At 50.5% G+C, this 20882-nt stretch overlaps 1 protein-coding gene across 4 annotated transcripts in view; it reads left to right on the plus strand.

Annotated features, from left to right (window-relative positions):
* TMEM132B (transmembrane protein 132B) overlaps positions 1-20882 on the plus strand; it is a 414018-nt gene that overhangs the window by 5016 nt on the left and 388120 nt on the right. The window contains exon 1 of one of the 4 annotated variants that reach the window (XM_057527274.1): positions 19899-20324. The exons of the other annotated variants lie outside the window; for them this stretch is intronic. Coding sequence (XP_057383257.1) covers positions 20258-20324 — 67 coding nt within the window. The 5' untranslated portion in view covers positions 19899-20257. Of the gene's footprint in view, positions 1-19898; positions 20325-20882 lie in introns of those variants that run through there. 4 annotated transcript variants of the gene reach the window in all.

A 20882-nucleotide genomic window follows, 5' to 3' on the forward strand; every position in this document is an offset into this window, starting at 1 on the left:
AATGTCATTTTTAATATTCCATCTTCAGACCTGAGGTTTATTTTTAGGTTGGGAATCAGCCAGCCTTCCCAGAGAGTCAGCCGCGAAGACTTAAGGGCATGGTTCTCGGTCCTGGGTGCTGGGGAGCTTTTCACCAATACGCATGCCCATGAGGCTGGCCTCTGGGGTGCAGCAAATGTTCTATATCTTGATCCCTGTGGTGGTTACTTGAGCTTATCTATGTGTGTGCAAAAATTGAGCTTTGGTGAGGATGTGGAAAAATCAGAACCCTTTGCATTGCTGGTGGGATATAAAATGCTGCAGCTGCTTGGAAAACCGTTTGGCAGTTCCTCAAAAAGTTAAACACAGAGTTACCGTGTGACCCAGCAACTCCACTCCTGGGTTTGTACCCAAAAGAACTGAATGCCAAGACTCAAAACAGATATTTGTACACCCATGTTCATAGCAGCATTACTCCCAATAGCCAAAAGGTAGAAACAACCCCCTAATGTCCATCAACAGATGAATGGATAAACAAAACGTGGAATATTATTTAGCTATAAAAGGGAATAAAATTCTGATACATGCTACAACATGGATAAACGCTGAAAACATGATGCAGGGAGATCCCATGGCTGAGGTGGGGTCTGACAGGGCTGTCCACTGTAGAGTTCCCCGCGAGGCCCCATTTAACACAGATGACAGGAAAGAGAATGAAATCATGCCATTGGCAGCAACATGGATGGATCTAGAGATGATCACACCAAGTGAAGTAAGTCAGACAGAGAACCAAAAATATCATATATCACTTCTATGTGGAATCTAAAAATTGATACAAATGAACTAATTTACAAAACAGAAACAGACTCACAGACTTAGAAAACAAACATCTGGTTACCAAAGGGGAAAGGTGGGGGGGAAGAGGGATAAATTCGGAGGTTGGGATGAACATGTACACACTAATATATATAAATTAGATAATCAACAAGGACCTACTGTAGACCCCAGGGAACCCTACTCAACACTATCATAACCTATATGGGGAAAGAACCCAAAAAAGAATAGATATATGTCTATGTATAACTGAATCACATTGCTGTACACCTAAAACAAACAGAACATAGTAAATCAACTATATTCCAGAATAAAATAAAAATTGAAAAAAAACCCCCAAAAAACCTCAGACAGCAGTAGATGACATTGCCTACCCTCACTGACCTTCCTGCCAATGGGAGGGAAGGAACTGATATTTCCTGTACACCTACTATGTGCCATGCCTTGGGTTACACACTCCCATCCACTGTCTCATTCAAATTAGCCTATTGGTGCCGGATAATGATTTGGGGGGACTTTATTCGTTAGAAACCAGAGAAAGCATCCTTAGCTTTCTCTGATTTCTGAATCTGCCTCACCTCACTTGAGTACCGTTTTTTAAAAAGCATCTGAAATATTTTCCATATTAAGTGTTTTAAGGACCTAATTACAAACTTCATTATAATTGTTCCTTAGTTATATTTTGTTCAATTACTTTAACAAGTTGCCAAATGGAACACAAAGCCTGCAAATAGCATTAGATAATGGTAATGAGACACTCAAATGGGTTACAGAGCCTCGTCTTTGCTTGCATATTTTTTTCCTCCGAGGAAGACAAACAGAAGGCGGAGGCTGGCCCTCGCTCTGCCCACTGGCTGCCTCCAATCTGGGGGGGTGGGGAGCAGCCTTTGCTTTTGTACAAAGGTCAAGTTCAGGAAAACAGAAACGTGTAAGGGTGGCGTTGGAAGCGTTTTAGGTGATGATGGTCACATGTAACACTAATTACACAGCAGTCACTCTCCTAGGCACACTTATAAGGAGTAACGCATTTCATCTTCCTGCCAGGCCCCTGGGGTGGGTGCTATCATCCCCCCCATTTTACAGATGAAGAAATCTAGGCACACAGTCTGAGGGACTTGCCCGAGGTCATGCAGCCCGAAAAGTTCTGGAGCTGGGCTCAAACCCAGGTGGGCTGGCCCCAGGGTCTGTACTCTGGACCACCACTTTCAATTTATTATTGAATCTCAGAGAAAAATGTGATTACCTACTTTATCCCGTAACAGACTATCAATGAGAGAGTTTCATTTTAGTCACTTCATTGTTAATATCTGAATGTCTTTCAGAGGCAGAAATGTGAATGTAACTTCCTAACATTTGTCGTAGAGCTAGATCACAACACTGTGTCACATGGCCGTCCTTGACCCAGTCGCTAGGGCTGAGGGGATAGAACGTGTTGACACAACAGGCTATGGTCTCCTGCTCAGACAGTTTGATCTGTGAAGATGTTTTGATGGGATTCCACTAACTAAAATATTCACTTTTTGAACTTAAAGAAGCTGACTTGACTCAGAATGTTACTCGGATGCTTGGAGTGCAAGTGACAGAAACCTGACACATCTGGCTTAAGGAAAAGGGAAGGCTTTATTGGTTAATACGACTGAAGCCCAAGAACAGATTTCAATCATGGCTGGATCCAGGAGCTCAAACAATGTTCCAGTGCTCTCCGTCCATCTCACCAAGGGTCTGCTGTCCTCTGCGTTGGGGTCACTGTTGGGTAAGAAGGCCACCTGCAGTTCTATGTGTCCCCACCAGGAGGCATGTGGCTGGATCTCCTTTCGAGGAGGCGTCTGCCATCAGCACCAGGAGTGCAGTTTGCTGACAGCCTCCTGCTGTAGCTCCCTCAGGGTCTGCCTGAGCTTTTGAGGCCAGGCCTTGCTGATCCCAGGTGACCCCAGCCAATGGTGGTGGGATTAGGGCTTGGTTATTTCTGCTCAGTGCTTATGCTGTTGCATTGTGTGGTCAGATCTGCATGATGGTCTGAAAGCTTCTGCCCACTCCTGCTTCCCTCCCCCCCACTTCTATTCAATATCTTTCACAAGTGTCACCTCCAATAAATCTCTTTCTCTCCTAACCTCATCTCAGTGTCTGCTTCCCAGACCACCCAACTAACACACCAGGGTCATTTTCTAAGAGGTTGGACTTCCCAGGGGCAAGGAACACAACTTTACGAAGAGTTACAGCAAAATTCTCGGGCCTTGCTTCCGTTGGTTGAAGTTGGGTTACGTGCTTATCCTGGCACCCTCCCTGTGAATCTGATTGGCCAGACTTGGGTCATGTGGCCACTTGTGGGTGGGTCATCCATGTGTAAACATCTTGACCCAAAGAAGAGAGCTGTAGTCCCCCAAAGGAAAATCCGGTCCTCTTGCCAGAATAGAAGGGGAATCATTGCTGGTCAGGCACAAACATCAGGTCTGCCTTGGAAGGCTATGAAATCAGAAGGCCTGGCCTTCAGCCAGCCTGTCACATCACCTCTTCTGGGACTCAGCATCCACATCTAGGACATGGGCAGATGGCAAGCGGATCCCACTCTGTTCCTCTTTCTCACTCTCTGTCTCTCTCTCTGTCTCTCACTTTATTTCTCTTTCTCGCTCTGTCTGTCCCTCCCTCTCAGCTGATCTCTGCTCACGGCTCTCCTAACAAATCCATCTGAGCCCCATGCTGTTTGCAGAAGTCCCTTCCAGATGGTGGGATGGATTTGAGTTGATAGCTTGGTGTGCTAATGACACAGAGCTAATTCTTAATAATGATGAAATGTGATAAAATCCTCATCTGGATCAGCTCCAAACCACACTCTCCACTGCAGTCCTGGCCGCTGTCACCAGGACAGGTGTGATTATTCTGGAGCCAGAGCTTACCTTGCAGTCTCGGTCCCTTCCTGGTACGGCCTCAGAGTTTGGAAAGCCAGGGTCATCTGAATCCAGGACTGGTGAGTTGCAAAGACCAGAATCTCTCTCAAGGATGCTCAAGTCCCGAGGGAGCTTACTGTAGGTGCAGCGGCCCCAGAGCACAGGTGTGCATCAGATAGAGTCGTACCAGTCAGGGTACCCAGATGTGAGTGATCCGGGTACAGAGTCCAGCTGCTTCAAGCTGAAGAGGAATTTATTGAAACGATGCCAGCGGAGCTCACAGGGTTGTTGAGAAGCTGCAAAAATATACTCCCCAGATAAGTAGAATGAGGATGTCCAGACAGAGAGAAGCATGCCCCAGAGTCGGATGAGGCCACTGCTGCTGGACCTGGATGCCCCTGGACACTGCATATGGCTGCTGCCACCAGAATAGCTTCTCCATGTCTCTGCTTCTTCAGGTCAGGAGTTCTCAATTCAAAGTCTAGTCAGCCAAGCTCTGTCACACACTCACGCCCTTGCTGAAAGGCAGGTCAGGCGTTAAGCACACAGACTCTGGAGACAGACTGGGTGGGTTCACATCTAGGCTCTGCCACTTATCTGTGTGACCCTGGGTGCCATGTGTGCCTCAGTTTGCTCATCTGCAAAATGGGGATGGTAACTGTGCCTACCCCCCTAGGGGTGTGCGAATTAAATGACAGAATATACGTGAAGCAGGTCGAAGAAGTAACTGAGCAAGCATTCTGAGTTTTAGGTATTACTGTTATGCTTTTAAAATTATCAATTGTCACTGATGATGTAAGGCAGCTGCCGTTTCTTATGAAGACTCAGACAGTGGGGAATTCCCCAAATGTAGAAAGGATGATCCATGTGACAGATGTTTCCCATAATAATTCCCTTTCCTTTCTCTACTGCTCAAATTTATTGCTATTTTGAGCCCCGATTCCCCTGTGCTTTCCTGATTTCTCAGTCAATCCGGGGACATGCCTACCTGTTCCCCAGGATTGCTCCTTAACAATGAAATCTGAATGCCATTAAGCAGATCACGCATCCTCCAGTTTACCATGGTCCATACTACTCCCTATTGCTCTGCACCTGCCCTGTGTCACTCATTTATGTTACTTAGCTCGATTCCTGTGGGCCTTTGAATTTAGCATCCTAGAACTAAAGAGCCGGGGGTTTTGGAAGACAAAAGGATAAAACCTAAAGGCTTTTGTATCTACTTTCATGGAAGTCACATCCCCTCCTTGAGATAATAAGCCAGTGTCTGTCACCTGCTAGATAGGAGGGAAAGGATAAAACGAGTACACAATATTATCCAGCCCTATATGGGTATATATATTACACATTGCCAAAATCTCTGCACTGCCCTCAACCCCAAGGAGACGAACAGCATAATCCCCAAATCCCATCTTTCAGGGTCTGTCTTGGAATCATTCCCACAGCGAGTTCTGTATCAGTCAAGGTCCAACTAGGAGACAGAAATTACATCAGTAATTTAAACAGGAAATGTTGGCTACAAAGAATCATTAGCTAGGAAGAGGTGGTTAACTAACTAAAGGGGTAAAAGAAGGGAATTCCCTGGTGGTCCAGTGGTTAGGACTTGGTGCTTTCACTTCCGAGGGTGCGGGTTCAATCCCTGGTGGGGGAACTAAGATCCTGCATGCCACGCAGAGCGGCCAAATTAAAAAAAAAAAGGGGGGGGGGTAAAAGAAGACCCTGAGGGATCCAGAAGTAGCAGGTACAAAAGAACAGCTGAGGGAAAGAGGATAACGAACGGACCACAGTTCCTCCCTCCTTCCCAAGGCTGAGATTCTTTGAAGAGGGCACAGCGACCGCATGAACACACAGTCTGGGACTTCCCTGGCGGTCCAGTAGTTAAGACTCTGCGCTTCCACTGGAGGGGGCGTGGGTTCAATCCCTGCTCTGGGAACTAAGATCCTGCATGCTGTGTGGTGTGGCGAAAAAAGAAAAAACAAAAACAAACAAAAAATAAACCCACGCAGTCTGCTCGAGTGCAGAAGCGTGTCAGAAGGTGAAGGCTGCAGCTGGTCCGTATGTGCAGTCCTGCACTGCTGGAGGATGTGAGCTGCTCTCTGGGAGTGGCCCACAGGCTGGGGAGAGTGTGGTCTGAGGGTGTATTTAGGGCTGCCAGGTGAGGAGAGCAGGACCGGGAGCGCTGCTGAAACTTCTGTGTGAGAGCAGCTGGGCTTCTGCTCTGAATAAAAGAGGCGGGGCTGCCAACGTAATGCCTCTATGGACAGAGCCCAACATTCTACCAGCTGGCAGAGGAGAAACGCTCATGGGGCCAGCTCCAGTGTCCTGAAGCAGGGCAAAGAAGGATGGATTTGGGACTAAGAGATAATAATGTGACAACTGGCTCAGGGAGAAAGACCTGGGAGTCTGGGAGAGAAGGTTTCGGAGAAGTCTGGAGGAAGGAGAGGAGGTATGAAGTAGGAGGGATGTAGATCAGGAGGAAAGGAGAATTTTAAGAAATATTTCTGTGGACCATCCTTTATGGTAAAGTAAATGTAAATGTAAGTAAGGACCTTGGGACTTCCCTGGCAGTCCAGTGGTTAAATCCCTGGTGGGGGAACTAAGATCCCGCATGCCGTGTGGTGCAGCCGAAAGAAAAAAGAGACCAGGAGGTTGTTATTAAAAAAAAAAAAAAAAAGGACCTTGAGTTATTTTGGAATTTCTTTATGACTGATGGACAGTGTTAATCTGACCACAATATAGTCATCCCACAATGTAGTGTCCAAGGAGCTTGCTTCCTAGAGCGCCTGCAGATACTAAAATCCTTGGAAGCTCAAGTTCTGTGTATAAAATGACCTAGTACGGTGAATACAGTCTGCCCTCACATTCGCTGTTTTGGCATCCACGGATTCATGGTTGGTTGAATCTGGAGAGGCAAAATCTGTGGATCTGGAGGGCCAACTACTCTTCTGAGACTGGACCACTTGGGTCCTGGGTTTCTAAATGGCTTATGACAGTTTTCTGTTGGTCTAAAGCCATAAAACATAGGTTTATGATGAAGGTTTTCTTTTAAGGGATCCTATTTTATACGATGGGTTCTTGTCTTTCCATGTGTTGGACTAGGAATTTGGAAGTCCAGGTTGTAGTTCTGAGTCTCAAGTTTCACCACATAGCTGTGTGATGCTTGGCAAGTCACTTCACCTCTCTGAATCTCAGAGTTTTTAATCTACCAGATGGGGAAACTAGAGTCTGTTCACCCAAACTCTGAGGGATGTTGTGATGATAAGATGAGATCATGGGTATGAAACTGCTTTGACAAAAGACAAAATTTTATTCACTTACATGGAGTTGTCTGTAACCACACAGCCTGTATATTGGTAAGAAATGATTTTTGCTTGGAGGTAACAGGAAACCTCACTCTTGTGGCTTAATAAGGATTTACTTTTCTCATATATCAAGAATTCTAGAGGTGGTTATCTTTGGATGATGATAAGGCTGCTCAGTAATTTAAGGGCTAATCTCTGAGTCTCTTGGCCTTCTCCTCATGGTCACAAGATGGCTGCTGCAACTCCAGCCATCATGGTGACATTTAAAGCAGGAAGAAGGGCTAGGGCCTGGTCAGGTACCTCTGTTCCTATTTCTGGGAGGCGAAGGCATTCCCAGACTATCTCTAGACCTCTTCCATTCCATCTTACTGGACGGAAGTAGATCTTCAAGAGAGTCTGGGAAAATGACTATTCAGCTTTCTCATCTCTAAGAGAGTGAGGAGGTAAGAGAGAAAGAAGTTGGGAATGGACGCTGGATTAGATAGCTAACAGTGTTTGGAACAGCTGGCAAGTTCTAGATGGCAAAAACTAAAATCGTTCTGTGATGGAGGGGAAACAACCACAGAAGGATTTTGATTTCCACCTTTGTGATTCCCGCTCCTGTTTATTTGAGCCCTTTCATGGGGCCTGGCTTCATTTGAATAGCTAACATTTTACTTTGGAGGTGGAATTATATTAAAAATCAGATGCTTGTCATTATGCAAATGACTGTCTTGCTATAGCTTAGGATTTTCATTTTTCCATGAATTATTCCTTTTTCAGTGCTTTTCCCCCCACCCCTTGGAAGAAATAAAAACAACCACTGACTAATCAGAGGAATTTTCCAATCATTCAGTCAATGGATATTTACTGAGTGTCTTCTGTGCCCCAAGAGCTGTTCTAAACTCTTTGAAATAGAGGAAGACATGGTTTCTGCAGTACTGGAGCTTATATTCCAGTGGAAAAGATAAGCAACAAGTAAATTAATAAATCAAATACCAAATGAGAATGATACATGCTATGAAGAGGTAAAACAAGGCGAGTAAATAGATTTGCGGGTGGGGCGGGCTTCTTCAGATGGGGTGGTTGGCAAAGGTCTCTGAGGAGGTGATATTTCAGGAGACACTGGAAAGATGGGAAGAGGCCAGGCATGTGATGATGCGGGGCAGAGAAAACAGCAAGTGCAAAGGCCCTGAGGTGAACAAGCTTTTGGTGTGTTTAGGAAGGGAAGGAGAGCCAGCTGGCCAGCACACAGAGAGGAAGAGGACAGCCGGAGACGGGGTTGGAGAGGCTTGAGAGGCTTCAAAGCCAGCAGTGGAGAATCTCACTTCCAGTCAGTTTTTTTTTTAATTACGATTTCTTATTTATTTATTTTTGGCTGCATTGGATCTTTGTTGCGGTGCACGGGCTTCTCATTGCGGTGGCTTCTCTTGTTGTGGAGCATGGGCTCCAGGTGCACGGGCTTCAGTAGTTGTGGCTCACAGGGTCTAGAGCACAGGCTCAGTAGTTGTGGCGCACGGGCTTAGTTGCTCCGCGGCATGTGGGATCTTCCCGGACCAGGGCTCGAACCCCTGTCCCCTGCATTGGCAGGCGGATTCTTAACCGCTGCGCCACCAGGGAAGTCCCGGATAACCTCCCTTTCTTAAAGTCAACTGGACCATATAACATAACCTAATCACAGGAATAATCCAGGACTCAAATCCATCATATTCACAGTGCTGGGGATTATACAGGGCCCGAATCTTAGAATTCTGCTTACCAAAGAACGCATGAATGAATCCACCCCCCAATCCCCCATCTCTCATTCTTCCTCCCCATTGGAAGCCATTTCCCAGCCCCTGCCAGCCCAACCACATCTCCTTGTTGGCAGCTACACCTTTTGTTTTCTGGTTGCTGGGAGTTACCTTCGTTGGTCCATGGTGTCTGCAAAGCCCCCAATCTGGGCTATGGGTCTCCATTTGTGCCTTTTTAATAGCAGCACCATCCAACCCCAGGGCCTTTGCACTCCTTGTTCCCACTTTCTGAAAGGCTCACCCCACAGTACCCGTGTCTCACTCTTTTAAATATTTGCTCAGATGTTGTCTTTGCAGTGAAGCTTTTTCTGACTCCCTTCCCTTCCACTCTAAAAATACTTCTTTACCTGTTTTATTTCTCTTCTTTGCACTTATTTTCATCTGACCTGCTATATATTTTGCCAGTTTATTTGGTTTATAGTCTCTCTCCCCATGCTAGAAGGTCAGCTTCCCCTGAGCAGGGAAATTGGTCTGATTCTCTGTCCTATCCCCAGTGCCCACAACAGCGCCTGGCACAGAGTAGGGACTCAATAAATATTTGTCCAAAGAATGAGTGAGTGAGGGTTAAGGAGGACAGTTTTGACTTTCTTCATTTGTTTTTCCTTTTTTTTTTTTTTGCAAAACCTGAACAGGCACAAGTCTTCCTTCCCCAGGCAGCTTGTTATATAATCAGGACCTTCGTTCTGCAAGAAGCTGTCAGCACTGCTTCAAGCGGTTATACTTAGCGTTTTCAGCCTCTCATTTCAGCTGCATGAGCTCTCCCGAGGAGCCTTGGAAATTAGGCCTCATTTCAGCAGGGAGAGAGGGCTCCTGGCACCAGGAAAGGTGGCCCTGGGGGCTGACGGGGAGCTTGTGGGTGGTGGTGGCCAAGCAGCCCTGACCTCAAGATCAGCCCATGGCCAGTGTCATGCTCAGAGCTTCCACCTCTAGGGATGGGAGGCGAGTTCTGTTCTGTAAATCACCAAGATAGGAGAAGCCGAGGGCGGGAGTGGAAAGAGAGTGATGGGGGTCAAATCTAAGCTCTGCCACTTGTTAGCTGTGTGTCCTTGAGTGCCCTCAAATATCCCAACGTCTCTGTGGATTCAGGCAACGCAGCATCTCCAACTCGGAGACTCACTTGTGTTTCTGAAACCTGCAGCAGACATCAGCAAAAGCCAGGACACAAAACAGTGCCCACTGTCCTGGCAGGAAGCACTCACACCGTACCTGGGGACCTACCCAACGACAGTGGAAAGCATCAGCCTCTTCGAGAGCCATCTCAGCTACTGGCCCACTCCTCAAATCCCAAGGAGTCGTGTGTATGAAGGTTCCTTCCACGGCCAGTTTATTTGAGATCTACAGACTCAACCTCATTTGTTTTATATATTCATTTTTATTTATTTATTTATTTAAAAAAATTTTTAAAAGGAATTCCTTTATTTTTATTATTTATTTATTTATTTATTTTTGGCTGTGTTGGCTCTTCGCCTCTGCGCAAGGGCTTTCTCCAGTTGCGGCAAGCGGGGGCCACTCTTCATCGCGGTGTGCGGGCCTCTCACTATCGCGGCCTCTCTTGTTGCGGAGCACAGACTCCAGACACGCACGCTCAGTAGTTGTGGCTCACGGGCCTAGTTGCTCCGCGGCATGTGGGATCCTCCCAGACCAGGGCTCGAACCCGTGTCCCCTGCATTGGCAGGCAGACTCTCAACCACTGCGCCACCAGGGAAGCCCTATATATTCATTTTTAATATACACTGTTTTATGCAATTAATAAAAGATTTCCACTTCAGATTAGTTCATTATACATTATGAATTCGTGAATGTCAAGGAGATGATTGCCATGAAATTTAGATGGTGGGGTTCCAAGGATGCTATACCCAGGGGGACTTTTGCCGCTGCATTTAATAAACTCGGTGGCATCCCCTGCCCCAGAACAGGTGCTGGGTCTGCCTGGGGGCCACCGCGGAGCTCAGTACTTTGGCATCTGTAACGCACGTGAATTTTCATGCCAGGTCCCTGCTTTCCCAGCCAATCAGTTTTTGTATGTGAGGTTCCATCATCAGTCCTAATAGCGCAGGTTGTTATTTCCTGTTCAAGTTCAACATGGTGGAAAAGTTTAAGCAGTTCTCAGTAGTTAATTGTGTGACCAAACTAGCGAGGCAGCTCTTCTGAGGGGTGGATGTGACCCAGAGATAGTGCTTTATCCCTCTGGCAGGCAACTCTGCGTCTTGACATCAGGAGTAGCTTTCTGACGAGATGGAGGAAGAGCACTGCAGTGCCTAAGACAGGACTTTGGGGACAGCTGGGTCTTGGTTCAAACCCCAGCTCTGCTTTTTGAATGACTTGGAGCAAACTGATTAAACCCCTGAGCCTCAGATTCTTGATCTGTAAAATGGGGATAAAACCCCCCTCTGACTTTATTGGGATGGCTAAACGTTTTGTTACATTGGAAGGTCTTAATAAACAGTAAGACAAAGATGATCATATTCAACTGATCAGATATTAAAGGGCACGCATACCTGGGCACTTGAGCTAATAATGGAGGGTTTCCTCCTCTGGGGTAGGGTAATGACTGGACCTGAACATGCTGAAAATTTCATTAATGATGCTCTGGTTTGCGTTTTTCTCTGCTTGTATGTTTAACCAAGATCTCCTGCCTTACTAACAGGTGTTGCTGTGAAAAATTGGGGTACTCCAGCTCTAGGGTTCAAAGTGCAGGACTTGCTCAATGCAAATATGCTTAAGGAAATGCAACCACATTTAAAATTCTTTTTTTACACACTTAAAAGCATAAGCATGCCTTCACCTCCATCTTCTGCCTGCGGAATGAACGGGCATTTGGGGATTGTAAGGGTGAGGCAGAAGCTCCCTCAACAACAGAGCAGTGTCCTTTCCAGGCCTGTTTTTCACACGGAATCCACCTGCAGTGGACGTCTGTCCTTTGATTCTCTATGTACCCATCTTCTGAAAACAGCACCTTGGCTCTTCTAGGGAAACTCACCTCTCCCCACCGTGGGGGTGCGGTTTGGGCAAGCTGATGCCCCTCCCAGCTCCACGGTTGGACACATGGCTCAGGCCTGGCCAATTAGCATATCCCATCCCCTTGGGCACAGTGACTGGTCCAGGAATAGGCATGTGACCTCACTGTGGCCAATGATATTCCTTTCCTGCCATTATGCTGACATAGAATCCTGGAACCAGCCAAGCCTGAAGCCATGGACGTTTTGATTGTGTGAGCCAATAAATCCCTTTTAACTTAAGCTTGTGTCACTGTAAAATGTAACACTGCTCTGAGCCCTATGGTCTCAGACAAGAAATCTCTTGGCCCTTTGCAGGCTAAATGCAGTGATTTGACAAGACAATGAATTCCAACTTGGTTTCTCTAAGAGTAGGACCACATCCACCAAGCACTGGTCTCGTTTTTCCATTGATGTTTCCACAGTTCCACCCCAGCCTGTCCTGTGTTGAAGGACACACATCCTGTCCTGTGTTGAATCATTTACTGTACCTCCGCGGAGCTGCTGTGCTTTGAAAACCCGAGAAGCTAATTAACATTAATCCTGGCGTGGTACTAAATGCTCTCTAATTTTCCCACAGGAAGCTCCCCTAAACAAAGACTAAAGAATAAATATAATTTATGAGAGAAACAAAAAATATTTAGAAGTGTACACAGGCATATGTGGTCAGGAGAAAGAACTACACAGACAGGACAAGCCCAGTATTTTCCTGACATTGGTACCATATCATCCCTCCCACACAGATTTGACCAAAGGGGAGCGGCTTAAAAAATATGATAATGAGTGATGATAACATTGCAACTAGTGATGATTTCACTAAATTTCTAAATTTCATGGCTACCATCTCCTGGATATTTACAAATTAATAATGTATAAAGAACTAGTCTGAAGGGGAAATCTTTCATTAATTGCATACACCAGAGAATATATATTAAAAATGAATTAAATAAAACAAACAAGGTTGAATTTGTAGACCTCAAATCCAGATTTGAGCAAATGGGCACTGCCATGAACTCATAGGAATTTAGATGGGTGCAACTTTCCCGAGAGGCACTTGATGTGAAAATCCCTCAACTGCACAGGTTTTCATTTGACAATTTGTTCTTTAGGATTACACCCTGAAGAGGTAATTATGAGCATGTATAAAGGTGTAGGAATGAGACTGTTGCTTTTGAACAGTGAAAAATTGTAAATGACGTCAAATGTTAGCCACGTGAAAATTGGTTAAACAAATGATGGCATTTCCAATGATAGGATTGCACTCATTAAAACTGTCATGTAGAAAAATGTTTAAATGGCATGGAAAGATGTTCATAATGTATAATTAAGTGCAAAGAGCAAGTTAAAACAATACTTGCCATGTGAGCCCATTTTAAATAAATTAGTGGGAAAAACATTAAGATATTAGGAGTGGTTATCTCTGGGGGGCGGGGGGTTATGATTTTTCAATCCTCGTATCTTTGAGTTTCTGCCAGGAACACATAATTTGAAAAATAATTTAACCCTCACAAAGTCAGCATAAAGGAAATACAATTTTCTGTATATTTTCTACCATTTGACTTAAGTTATTTTGTTGAGTGGTAAGTGCATATCAGTCTATTTGGGTTTTTCCTGACTTTATCAATTAGGCTGTTTTTGGCTACAAGTAATGGATGTCCAAATAGCAGTTCTTTTTTTTTTTTTTTTTTTAATTATTTATTTATTTATGGCTGTGTTTGGTTTTCGTTTCTGTGCGAGGGCCTTCTCTAGTTGCGGCAAGTGGGGGCCACTCTTCATCGCGGTGCGCGGGCCTCTCACTATCGCGGCCTCTCTTGTTGCGAAGCACAGGCTCCAGACGCGCAGGCTCAGCAATTGTGGCTCACGGGCCTAATCGCTCCGCGGCATGTGGGATCTTCCCAGACCAGGGCTCGAACCCGTGTCCCTTGCATTGGCAGGCAGATTCTCAACCACTGCGCCACCAGGGAAGCCCCAAATAGCAGTTCTTAAACGATCCAGTTTATCATATCATCTCAATGAACTGGAAGTCTGCAGGCAGCTCTTCTGGGGCTGACACTGTGGCTCAAGGGTTGTCAGGAGCTCTCTGTCTTTCTGCTCTGCCATCTGTAGTTGGTGGTGGGTACTGCAGTGCCTCAAGGTCAAAAGAGGCTGCCAGAGCCCTCCTATCACACCTTCACTCTACAAGACACCAAGAAGAAGGAAGGAAGTGTAGAGGAAAAAGGGCCCTTTGCCTCTTTCATCTGATCAGGGAGAGCAATCTTCCCACAACTCTCCTTTACATCTCATTGGTCAACACTGGGTCATATGCCTCAGTCAGAAGAGTCCCTGGTATGAGGCTTTGTGGTTGGCTGAGACCTATGAGAATCCATACCCCTTCTCCCAGGGCTGGACACACTGCCACTCAAACCAACTGGGAGTCTGTTGAGAAGGAAGATAGGGCTATGCTGAGTTTCTGGGGGTCCTGGGTTGTGCTGGAGCAACAGTGGGTGGAGGAGGTGAAACCCATCCTTCTCAGGGGCTAATGGATCCTGGAGTCTGACTACCTGGGGTCAAATCTGATTCGGCCACCCCCTGCTGGCAGTGTGACCATAGGCAAATTGTTTCATCCCTCTGTGCCTCAGTTTCTTCAATCAGAAAACAAATGGATGGTTGTGAGTTAAAACATGTCAGCCCCAAAGAATGGACAACAGGTGTTGCAACAAAAACTTGGACACAAGCGTTTACAGCAGCACTATTCATAACAGCCAAAAGGTGGAAACAACCCAAATATCCAATAACAGCTGAAGGGGTAAACAAAGGTGTCATACCACACAATGGAATATTATTCAGCTATAAAAAGGAATGAAGTACTGATCCATACTACAATGTGGATGGACCTTGAAAACCTTAAGTGCCAGAAAGCCCGACACAAAAGATCACATACTGTATGCTCCCTTTTATATAAAATGTCCAGAATAGGTCAATCCATAGAGACAGAGAGTAGGTGGTTGCCAGGGGCTGAGGGAGGGGAGAGTAGCTGGGTACAGGGTGTTTGTTTTGGGTGATGAAAAAGTTCTGGAACTGAATATAAGTGATGACTGCACAGCATCGTAAATATACTAAATGCCACTGAATTGGACACTTTAAAATGGTTAAAACGGTAAATTTTATGTTGTGTATATTTTACGACAATTAAAACAAACCATGCAAAGCACTTTTGAGCAATCCCTGCCCGGCAGGTGTTAAATACCATGTCCTTGCTCCTGATGAGTCTTTGTTCTGCTCTAGTATCTTTATTTTTCAAAAATTTAAAAAATATTTATTTGGCTGTGCAGGGTCTTAGTTGCAGCACACGGGATCCTTTAGTTGCAGCATGTGAACTCTTAGTTGCGGCATATGGGATCTAGTTCCCCGACCAGGGATGGAACCCCGGCCCCCTACATTGGGAGCTCAGAGCCTTAGCCACTGGACCACCAGGGAAGTCCCTACCCTAGCATCTTTAATCTTGCTAAAAAACCCCACCCCTCTGGTGCCTTTCTCACACCCACTCCCACCACTGCTCCTGGGTATCCAGGGAACTTCCTATTGCTTCCAGGCCATGCTGGAAGTTACAGGGGGAGCTGTTTAGGGTGCTTTCTGCATAAACACTCTAGGATGCCATGCTTCCCGGGGGTCTCCCCACCCTCTGGGGCCCTACCTGAAAGTGAACTCCAGCCCCTTCTGTTCTCCATTTTCACATGCTCATCAGGGCTCTGCAGCCTCCCTGGGCTCAGCCCTTAATCTACTGTCCTTCATTCATTCACTCAGTTGACCACTATTTATTGGACATTCCCCTTGCCCTCAGCACTGTTCTTGATACCAGCCATTTGGTGAACAAGACAGGGGCAGTGGAAGAGACCAGCAGTCAAGACGTTTCTTCCTGTACACGTGATGCCAGTAGTAACTGTTATGCAGAAAAATTAAGTGGGGAAAGGGGACAGAGAGAGATGGGGTACTTGAGGTCCTGGGTCCCCAGAAAGGTTGTCAGAAACAGGCGCCCTTCTTTCCATCACTGGTCCAGATATCCAGGAACGGTATCATTCTTGATTTCCTATATAAGTGAGTTTGATCGCTTTTTTATTTTATTTTATTTTATTTATTTATTTTGGGCTGCATTGGGTCTTCGTCGCTGCGCGGGCTTTCTCTAGTTGTGGCGAGCGGGGGCTACTCTTTGTTGCGGTTTGCGGCCTTCTGATTTGTGGCTTCTCGTTGCGGAGGCTTCTTGTTGCGGAGCACGGGCTCTAGGCACACAGGCTTCAGTAGTTGTGGCAAACGGGCTCAGCAGTTGTGGCTCGCGGGCTCTAGAGCGCAGGCTCAGTAGTTGTGGCGCAAGGACTTAGTTGCTCCGCGGCATGTGGGATCTTCCTGGACCAGGGCTCGAACCAGTGTCCCCTGCATTGGCAGGCGGATTCTTAACCACTGCGCCGCCACCAGGGAAGAAGCCCCAATCGCTTTTTTGAGAGGCTCTCCTGCCCCACCATTTACGGATGGCGGAGACATGATTGAGTCGATTCTGTTCCCTGGAGAGAATGCCAGCGACGGTTCAGGTAACCGTGAGCATTTGCATTGGAAAACGAAAACAGTCCCTCTTTGCGAAGAACATCTCGACTAGTGAGTCACGATGGGGATCGCCGCCCGCGGGTTGGAAACGTTGGAGGTGCAAAGGATACGGGGTCTTTTAAAGCCTCTCCGAGTTGGGGGAGGTGGGGAAATCTCTGCTTAGTGCCCCCCTTGCCCCCGCCCGCTCCACAGTCTTTCTTCCGCTGCTCAGGCCAGGCCCGCAGTGCCAGCAACAGCCGCGAGATGGCAATGTCGCTCTACGCTTGTTGCCCGGCGGGCGCGTGGGCTGAGCTGGAGCAGAGAGGGGGGGCGGGGAAGGGCGCCAGAGGGCCCGCGTTGGGGGCGGCGGCCTGGTGGGTAGGCGGTGGTGGGGCCTGGGGGAGCCTAGCCCGGAGGAGAGGGCCTTGGGCCGGGGGCCGAGGCTGGCTCCTAGTTGGATCTGCCTCCCCACATTTACAGAACGTAGGGCAGGACCATTCCTGGCCTCAGTTTCCCCATCTGTACACAAGGGGAGAGTTTGAACTGTGTAATTCTTATGATCCTGCCCCAAGCTCTGAGGCCAGCAGGCTGGGGGTGAGATTCCGGGATTTGCTGGGTGGGGGGATGGGGTGGGAGGCCTGGGATCTCCTAGGTCGCTACTGGCAGTCCCTCCCGCCTTGCCTGAGCACCTTCAGGATCCAGGAAGGCCTTTTCTGCTCAGAATAACCCCTGAAATACTCCCATTAGATAGAGACTCAGGGGCCTGATTAATATGCAGAAATTCTCACCCAACTGCGGGATAGGCTGAGGCAGGGCTGGAGTTCTCATCTCTACTGATGTATGAGCTCAGAGAGGGTTAGGTGCTTGTCCAAAGTCACACAGCCCAGGCGTGGAAAAGCCACCTTCAAAACCAGATCCTTCTCAGCCTCTGGTTCCACTATCATCAGCGTGGATCAGGGAGTGGGGGAACCGTGTCTACCTCAGCTCCCGAACAGCAGGGCTTAGAACAATACGTGAGCGGGGCTCCAGAGGGAGTGGGCTGTGTGGAGGAGTCTATTTTAGGTGGTGTGGTCTGGGAAGGCCTTTCTGAGGAGGTGACATTTGAGCTGAGATCTTAAGGGAGAAGAGGCCGCGGCGGGAAGACCCCGGAAGGCTGGGCCAAGAGTAGGAGACGGCAAGATCAAAGGCGTAAAGGTGGGAAGAGGGCGAGCACAGGAACCTCCGGGAGGCGGGGCCGGCTGGGGTGCAGACGTGGGCCGAGTGGCTCTGTGGGGTGCGACGGGGTGGTCCTGAGTGGGCGGAGGCAGGCGATCACTGTCTGCCGTCACCGGATACCATATGACCCTTGGCCTGGGGACTCACTGGACCCATTCAACCCCTCCCCATGCACCCCTGCTAGAAAACGACTTATCCTTGGCCACAGCCCCTCCCCCAGCCCTGCTGCCTAGTCAAGATGCCTGGGGCATCTTGACATAGACACCGTGGGTCACTCCTGCTTTGTGCCCCTGTGGTGGCTGTCCCTCGAGGTCCCTTGAGTTTGGGTTTTCCCCTCTTCTGAGCTAGAGAACTCGCCCCTACCATCACCCCACACGGGCCTGGCACACAGTAGGTGCTCCACTCAGCAAATACTTATGAATGAGGAAGTGGGAAAGAGAAGAGGTGGCTTTGGCAGCTGGGCACGCAGGATCCCAGGAAAGGCCTGGCAGCATCTCAGGGGAGATGGTCACAGAGAGGGGACAGGCGGGCCCCGTGCAAGGCCACCCCAGGCCCAAGGAGACCGCCCACTGTCCAGCCTGTCATGTGGCTCTCCCTGCATCCCAGGCTCTGAGCCCAAAGGGGGCTCAGCCAGGGCATGGGTTCCTTGCATAGGGAGTCTATTAGCTGCATGGGGAAAATCCCTTTATGTCTCGCAATCAACCTCAGGTGGGCCTGAGACTGGCCACCTGCCCCTAGCTCTTTCTTCGTTCTTTTATCTAGCAAGAGCTGAGTACCGCCTCTGCTAATGAGCTTGTCTGTACTAATGAAGCAGATGCCCTGTCTGCGCCCCCCCCCCCGCCCCCCAATCTCTCCTTGCCAGCTGGGAGGTGCAGAGGATTGTTCTGATGTGCACGCTGGGCCCGCAGAGGAAAACTAGATACATAATAATAATGACCATCATGATGAGAATGATAATGTGGACAGCGGATTCCTTTACATGAGCTCTTACTTCATAGGTCAGGGGATTTAGATACGTGTTCTAGGACACCAGGCAGATGCTGCAATGGCTTCCATTTCTCAGATGGGGAGACTGAGGCTGGGGAGGTTAAATGACTCCCTCCAGGGCACAGCTAGAGTGGCAGAGCCGGGATTCTCTGCCAAGACTCCGTGACTCTGAAATCTTCCCCAAATTTGTCTTTGCATTACCCTCCGTACACTGCCTTATTGACTGTTTGCAGAGTTTGACCCACTTTTTTCACGGAAAACCGAGACTCTGGAGCCAGTGGCTGTTATGATGGGGCTGGGGGCAGAGCAAAGACTCCGACGCAGGTGGACCCCTCCCCCCGCCAGGCCCCCGCTCTTCCGTCTGTGGGGCAACTTTCAAGGCATCTGAGGCCTGCGGGCGGTGTCCGCACGTGCGCCCAGCATGCTTCATCCATTTTGTTTCGCCCCCGTGGCATAGCCCGGGTTGGGGGTTGGGACGCCCGGGGGAGGGGGGGGAGAATCTAGGACTTCCGGAAAACGGGTACTGTGGCCCCCACCGAGGCCCTGCCCCGAGGCTGGAGGAATCCGACCACCCGGTCCCCATCCCCGCCTCCGCTACACCCCCGCGCGGTCGCTGTTTGACCCCGCGCCGGGAGCTCGTTCCGGGGACCGCTCTGGCCCGCGCCCCTCCCTCCGCGCGCTCTTAGGGCCTGCGAGAAATGGGCAGGCGTGGCCTCTCGCTCGGGTAAAGAAGGGCCCCCGAGGGTCTCCGCTTCTCGCCACCCGTGGGGCGCCATCCCTGAGGCGCCATCGGTCTCGCTCAGGACCCCTGACCGCGCCCAGCCGGCGCACCCAGCCCCGATCCTAGGGCTCTGTAGGAACTCCTCAGGTAGCCCCCGACTCCCGGAGGCCACCCCTGCCCTCCCCTCCCCACAGGCACCCCCAAGCTGTGCCAAATGTATCCCAGGACCTCTGGGCTGCGCTCCGTCTCCCGGTCCCCGTCCCCCGCAGACACCGACCCTCCAGACGTCGCTGCCCCATTCCGAGAACCCTCCCCGTCTCCCTCATCCCGCGACCTTGGGAACTCCCGCCTACGGCCCGAACGCGCCCGGATCTGTCCGCACTTTGCCCAGTAGGCCATCCGTCCGGCGGCCCCTGTCCCCGCCAACGCCCTGACCACCCCCGCAGGGCTCCCCAGGCCTCTGCGGCCAGGCGCCCTCCCCCGGGGACGCCGGGAAGTGGCACGTCCCGCCGCCTATCGCCGGGCGGCCGCCTGGTGCCCCGTCTCCCGGCGGCGGGCCCCTCCCCCGGCCTCCCCGGCCCCTCCCCCCGCCCGCCTCGCCTCCCTCCTCCCCGGCGCTCGCGCGCTCGCTCACTCTCTCGCCGGCTCGAGGGGCGGCCAGCAGCTGGCGCGGGCAGAGGCGGCGGCGGCGGCGCGACCGGGATGGGACGGGCGCCCGGGCGCGGGAGCCGCGGCGGCGGCGGCGGCGGCGGCGGGGGCCGAGCAAGTCGGGCCAAGTGCGGGGCCGCCGGCCAGGGCGCCAGGCGCTGAGCCCCCGCGGCCCCCGGCTCCCCGGCCGCGCACGGCCGAGCCCGAGAGAGCGCGCTGAGGAGCAGCCCGGGAAGCGCCGCCAGCGCCGGCCGCCTGCGTCTGGGGAAGAGCGGCGCCCTGGGAGCGAGCCATGCCCGGCGCCCGAGCGTAGCCGCGGGGGCCGCTCCCGGGAGCCGCGGGCCGGGCCCACCGCGCGCCGAGGACCATGCCGCCCCCGGGCCGGGCGCCGCCGCTCGGGCTCCTGCTGGCGCTGACGGCGCTCCGGTGCCCAGGTAACGCGCGTCCCCGGTCCCCATCCCCGACCCCTGCCGCCGCGCATAAAGTTGGCTCCCGCACGGGGCGGCCACCTCCTTCTCAAGTCCCCGGTAGCAGGCGTCTCCCGGACTTGCACAGATCTGGGGAGACTCTGGGAACCCAGGGGTCTCCAGCCCGTACCCCTTTGCCCAACGCGAGAGCCCGCCCGCCTTCCTCCCCAAACCCCCAGCTCCCCTGCGGATCCGTTCAGGGCGCAAGGGGGGCAACCGGCCGGGTGCGCCCAGCCTCACCAGGCGGGTTCCAGGAACCGAATCCCCTCCCCGCCCCGCCTTGGGGCAGCGTCCCCCCAGGACGCGGTTCCCGCGGCGGTTTTGCGGTGGCAGGGAGTCGGTGGGCCCCTTCTGCCGGTTTCCTGATGCCCGCGGACGCACCGCCGGCTTTCCCAGGACACCTGCGGGGCCCCACCTTGAGGTCGTCTCGGTCGGAGCCGTCTGGCTGGTCCGCAGCCTCTCCCCACCCTCCTGCTTTTACATCCCCGCGGAAGGTGCCCCCTCCCCAGGTGGCCTCCCCTTGGC

Source organism: Balaenoptera acutorostrata, chromosome 13 (genome assembly GCF_949987535.1).
Source record: "Balaenoptera acutorostrata chromosome 13, mBalAcu1.1, whole genome shotgun sequence".
Taxonomy (NCBI): Eukaryota; Metazoa; Chordata; class Mammalia; order Artiodactyla; family Balaenopteridae; genus Balaenoptera; species Balaenoptera acutorostrata.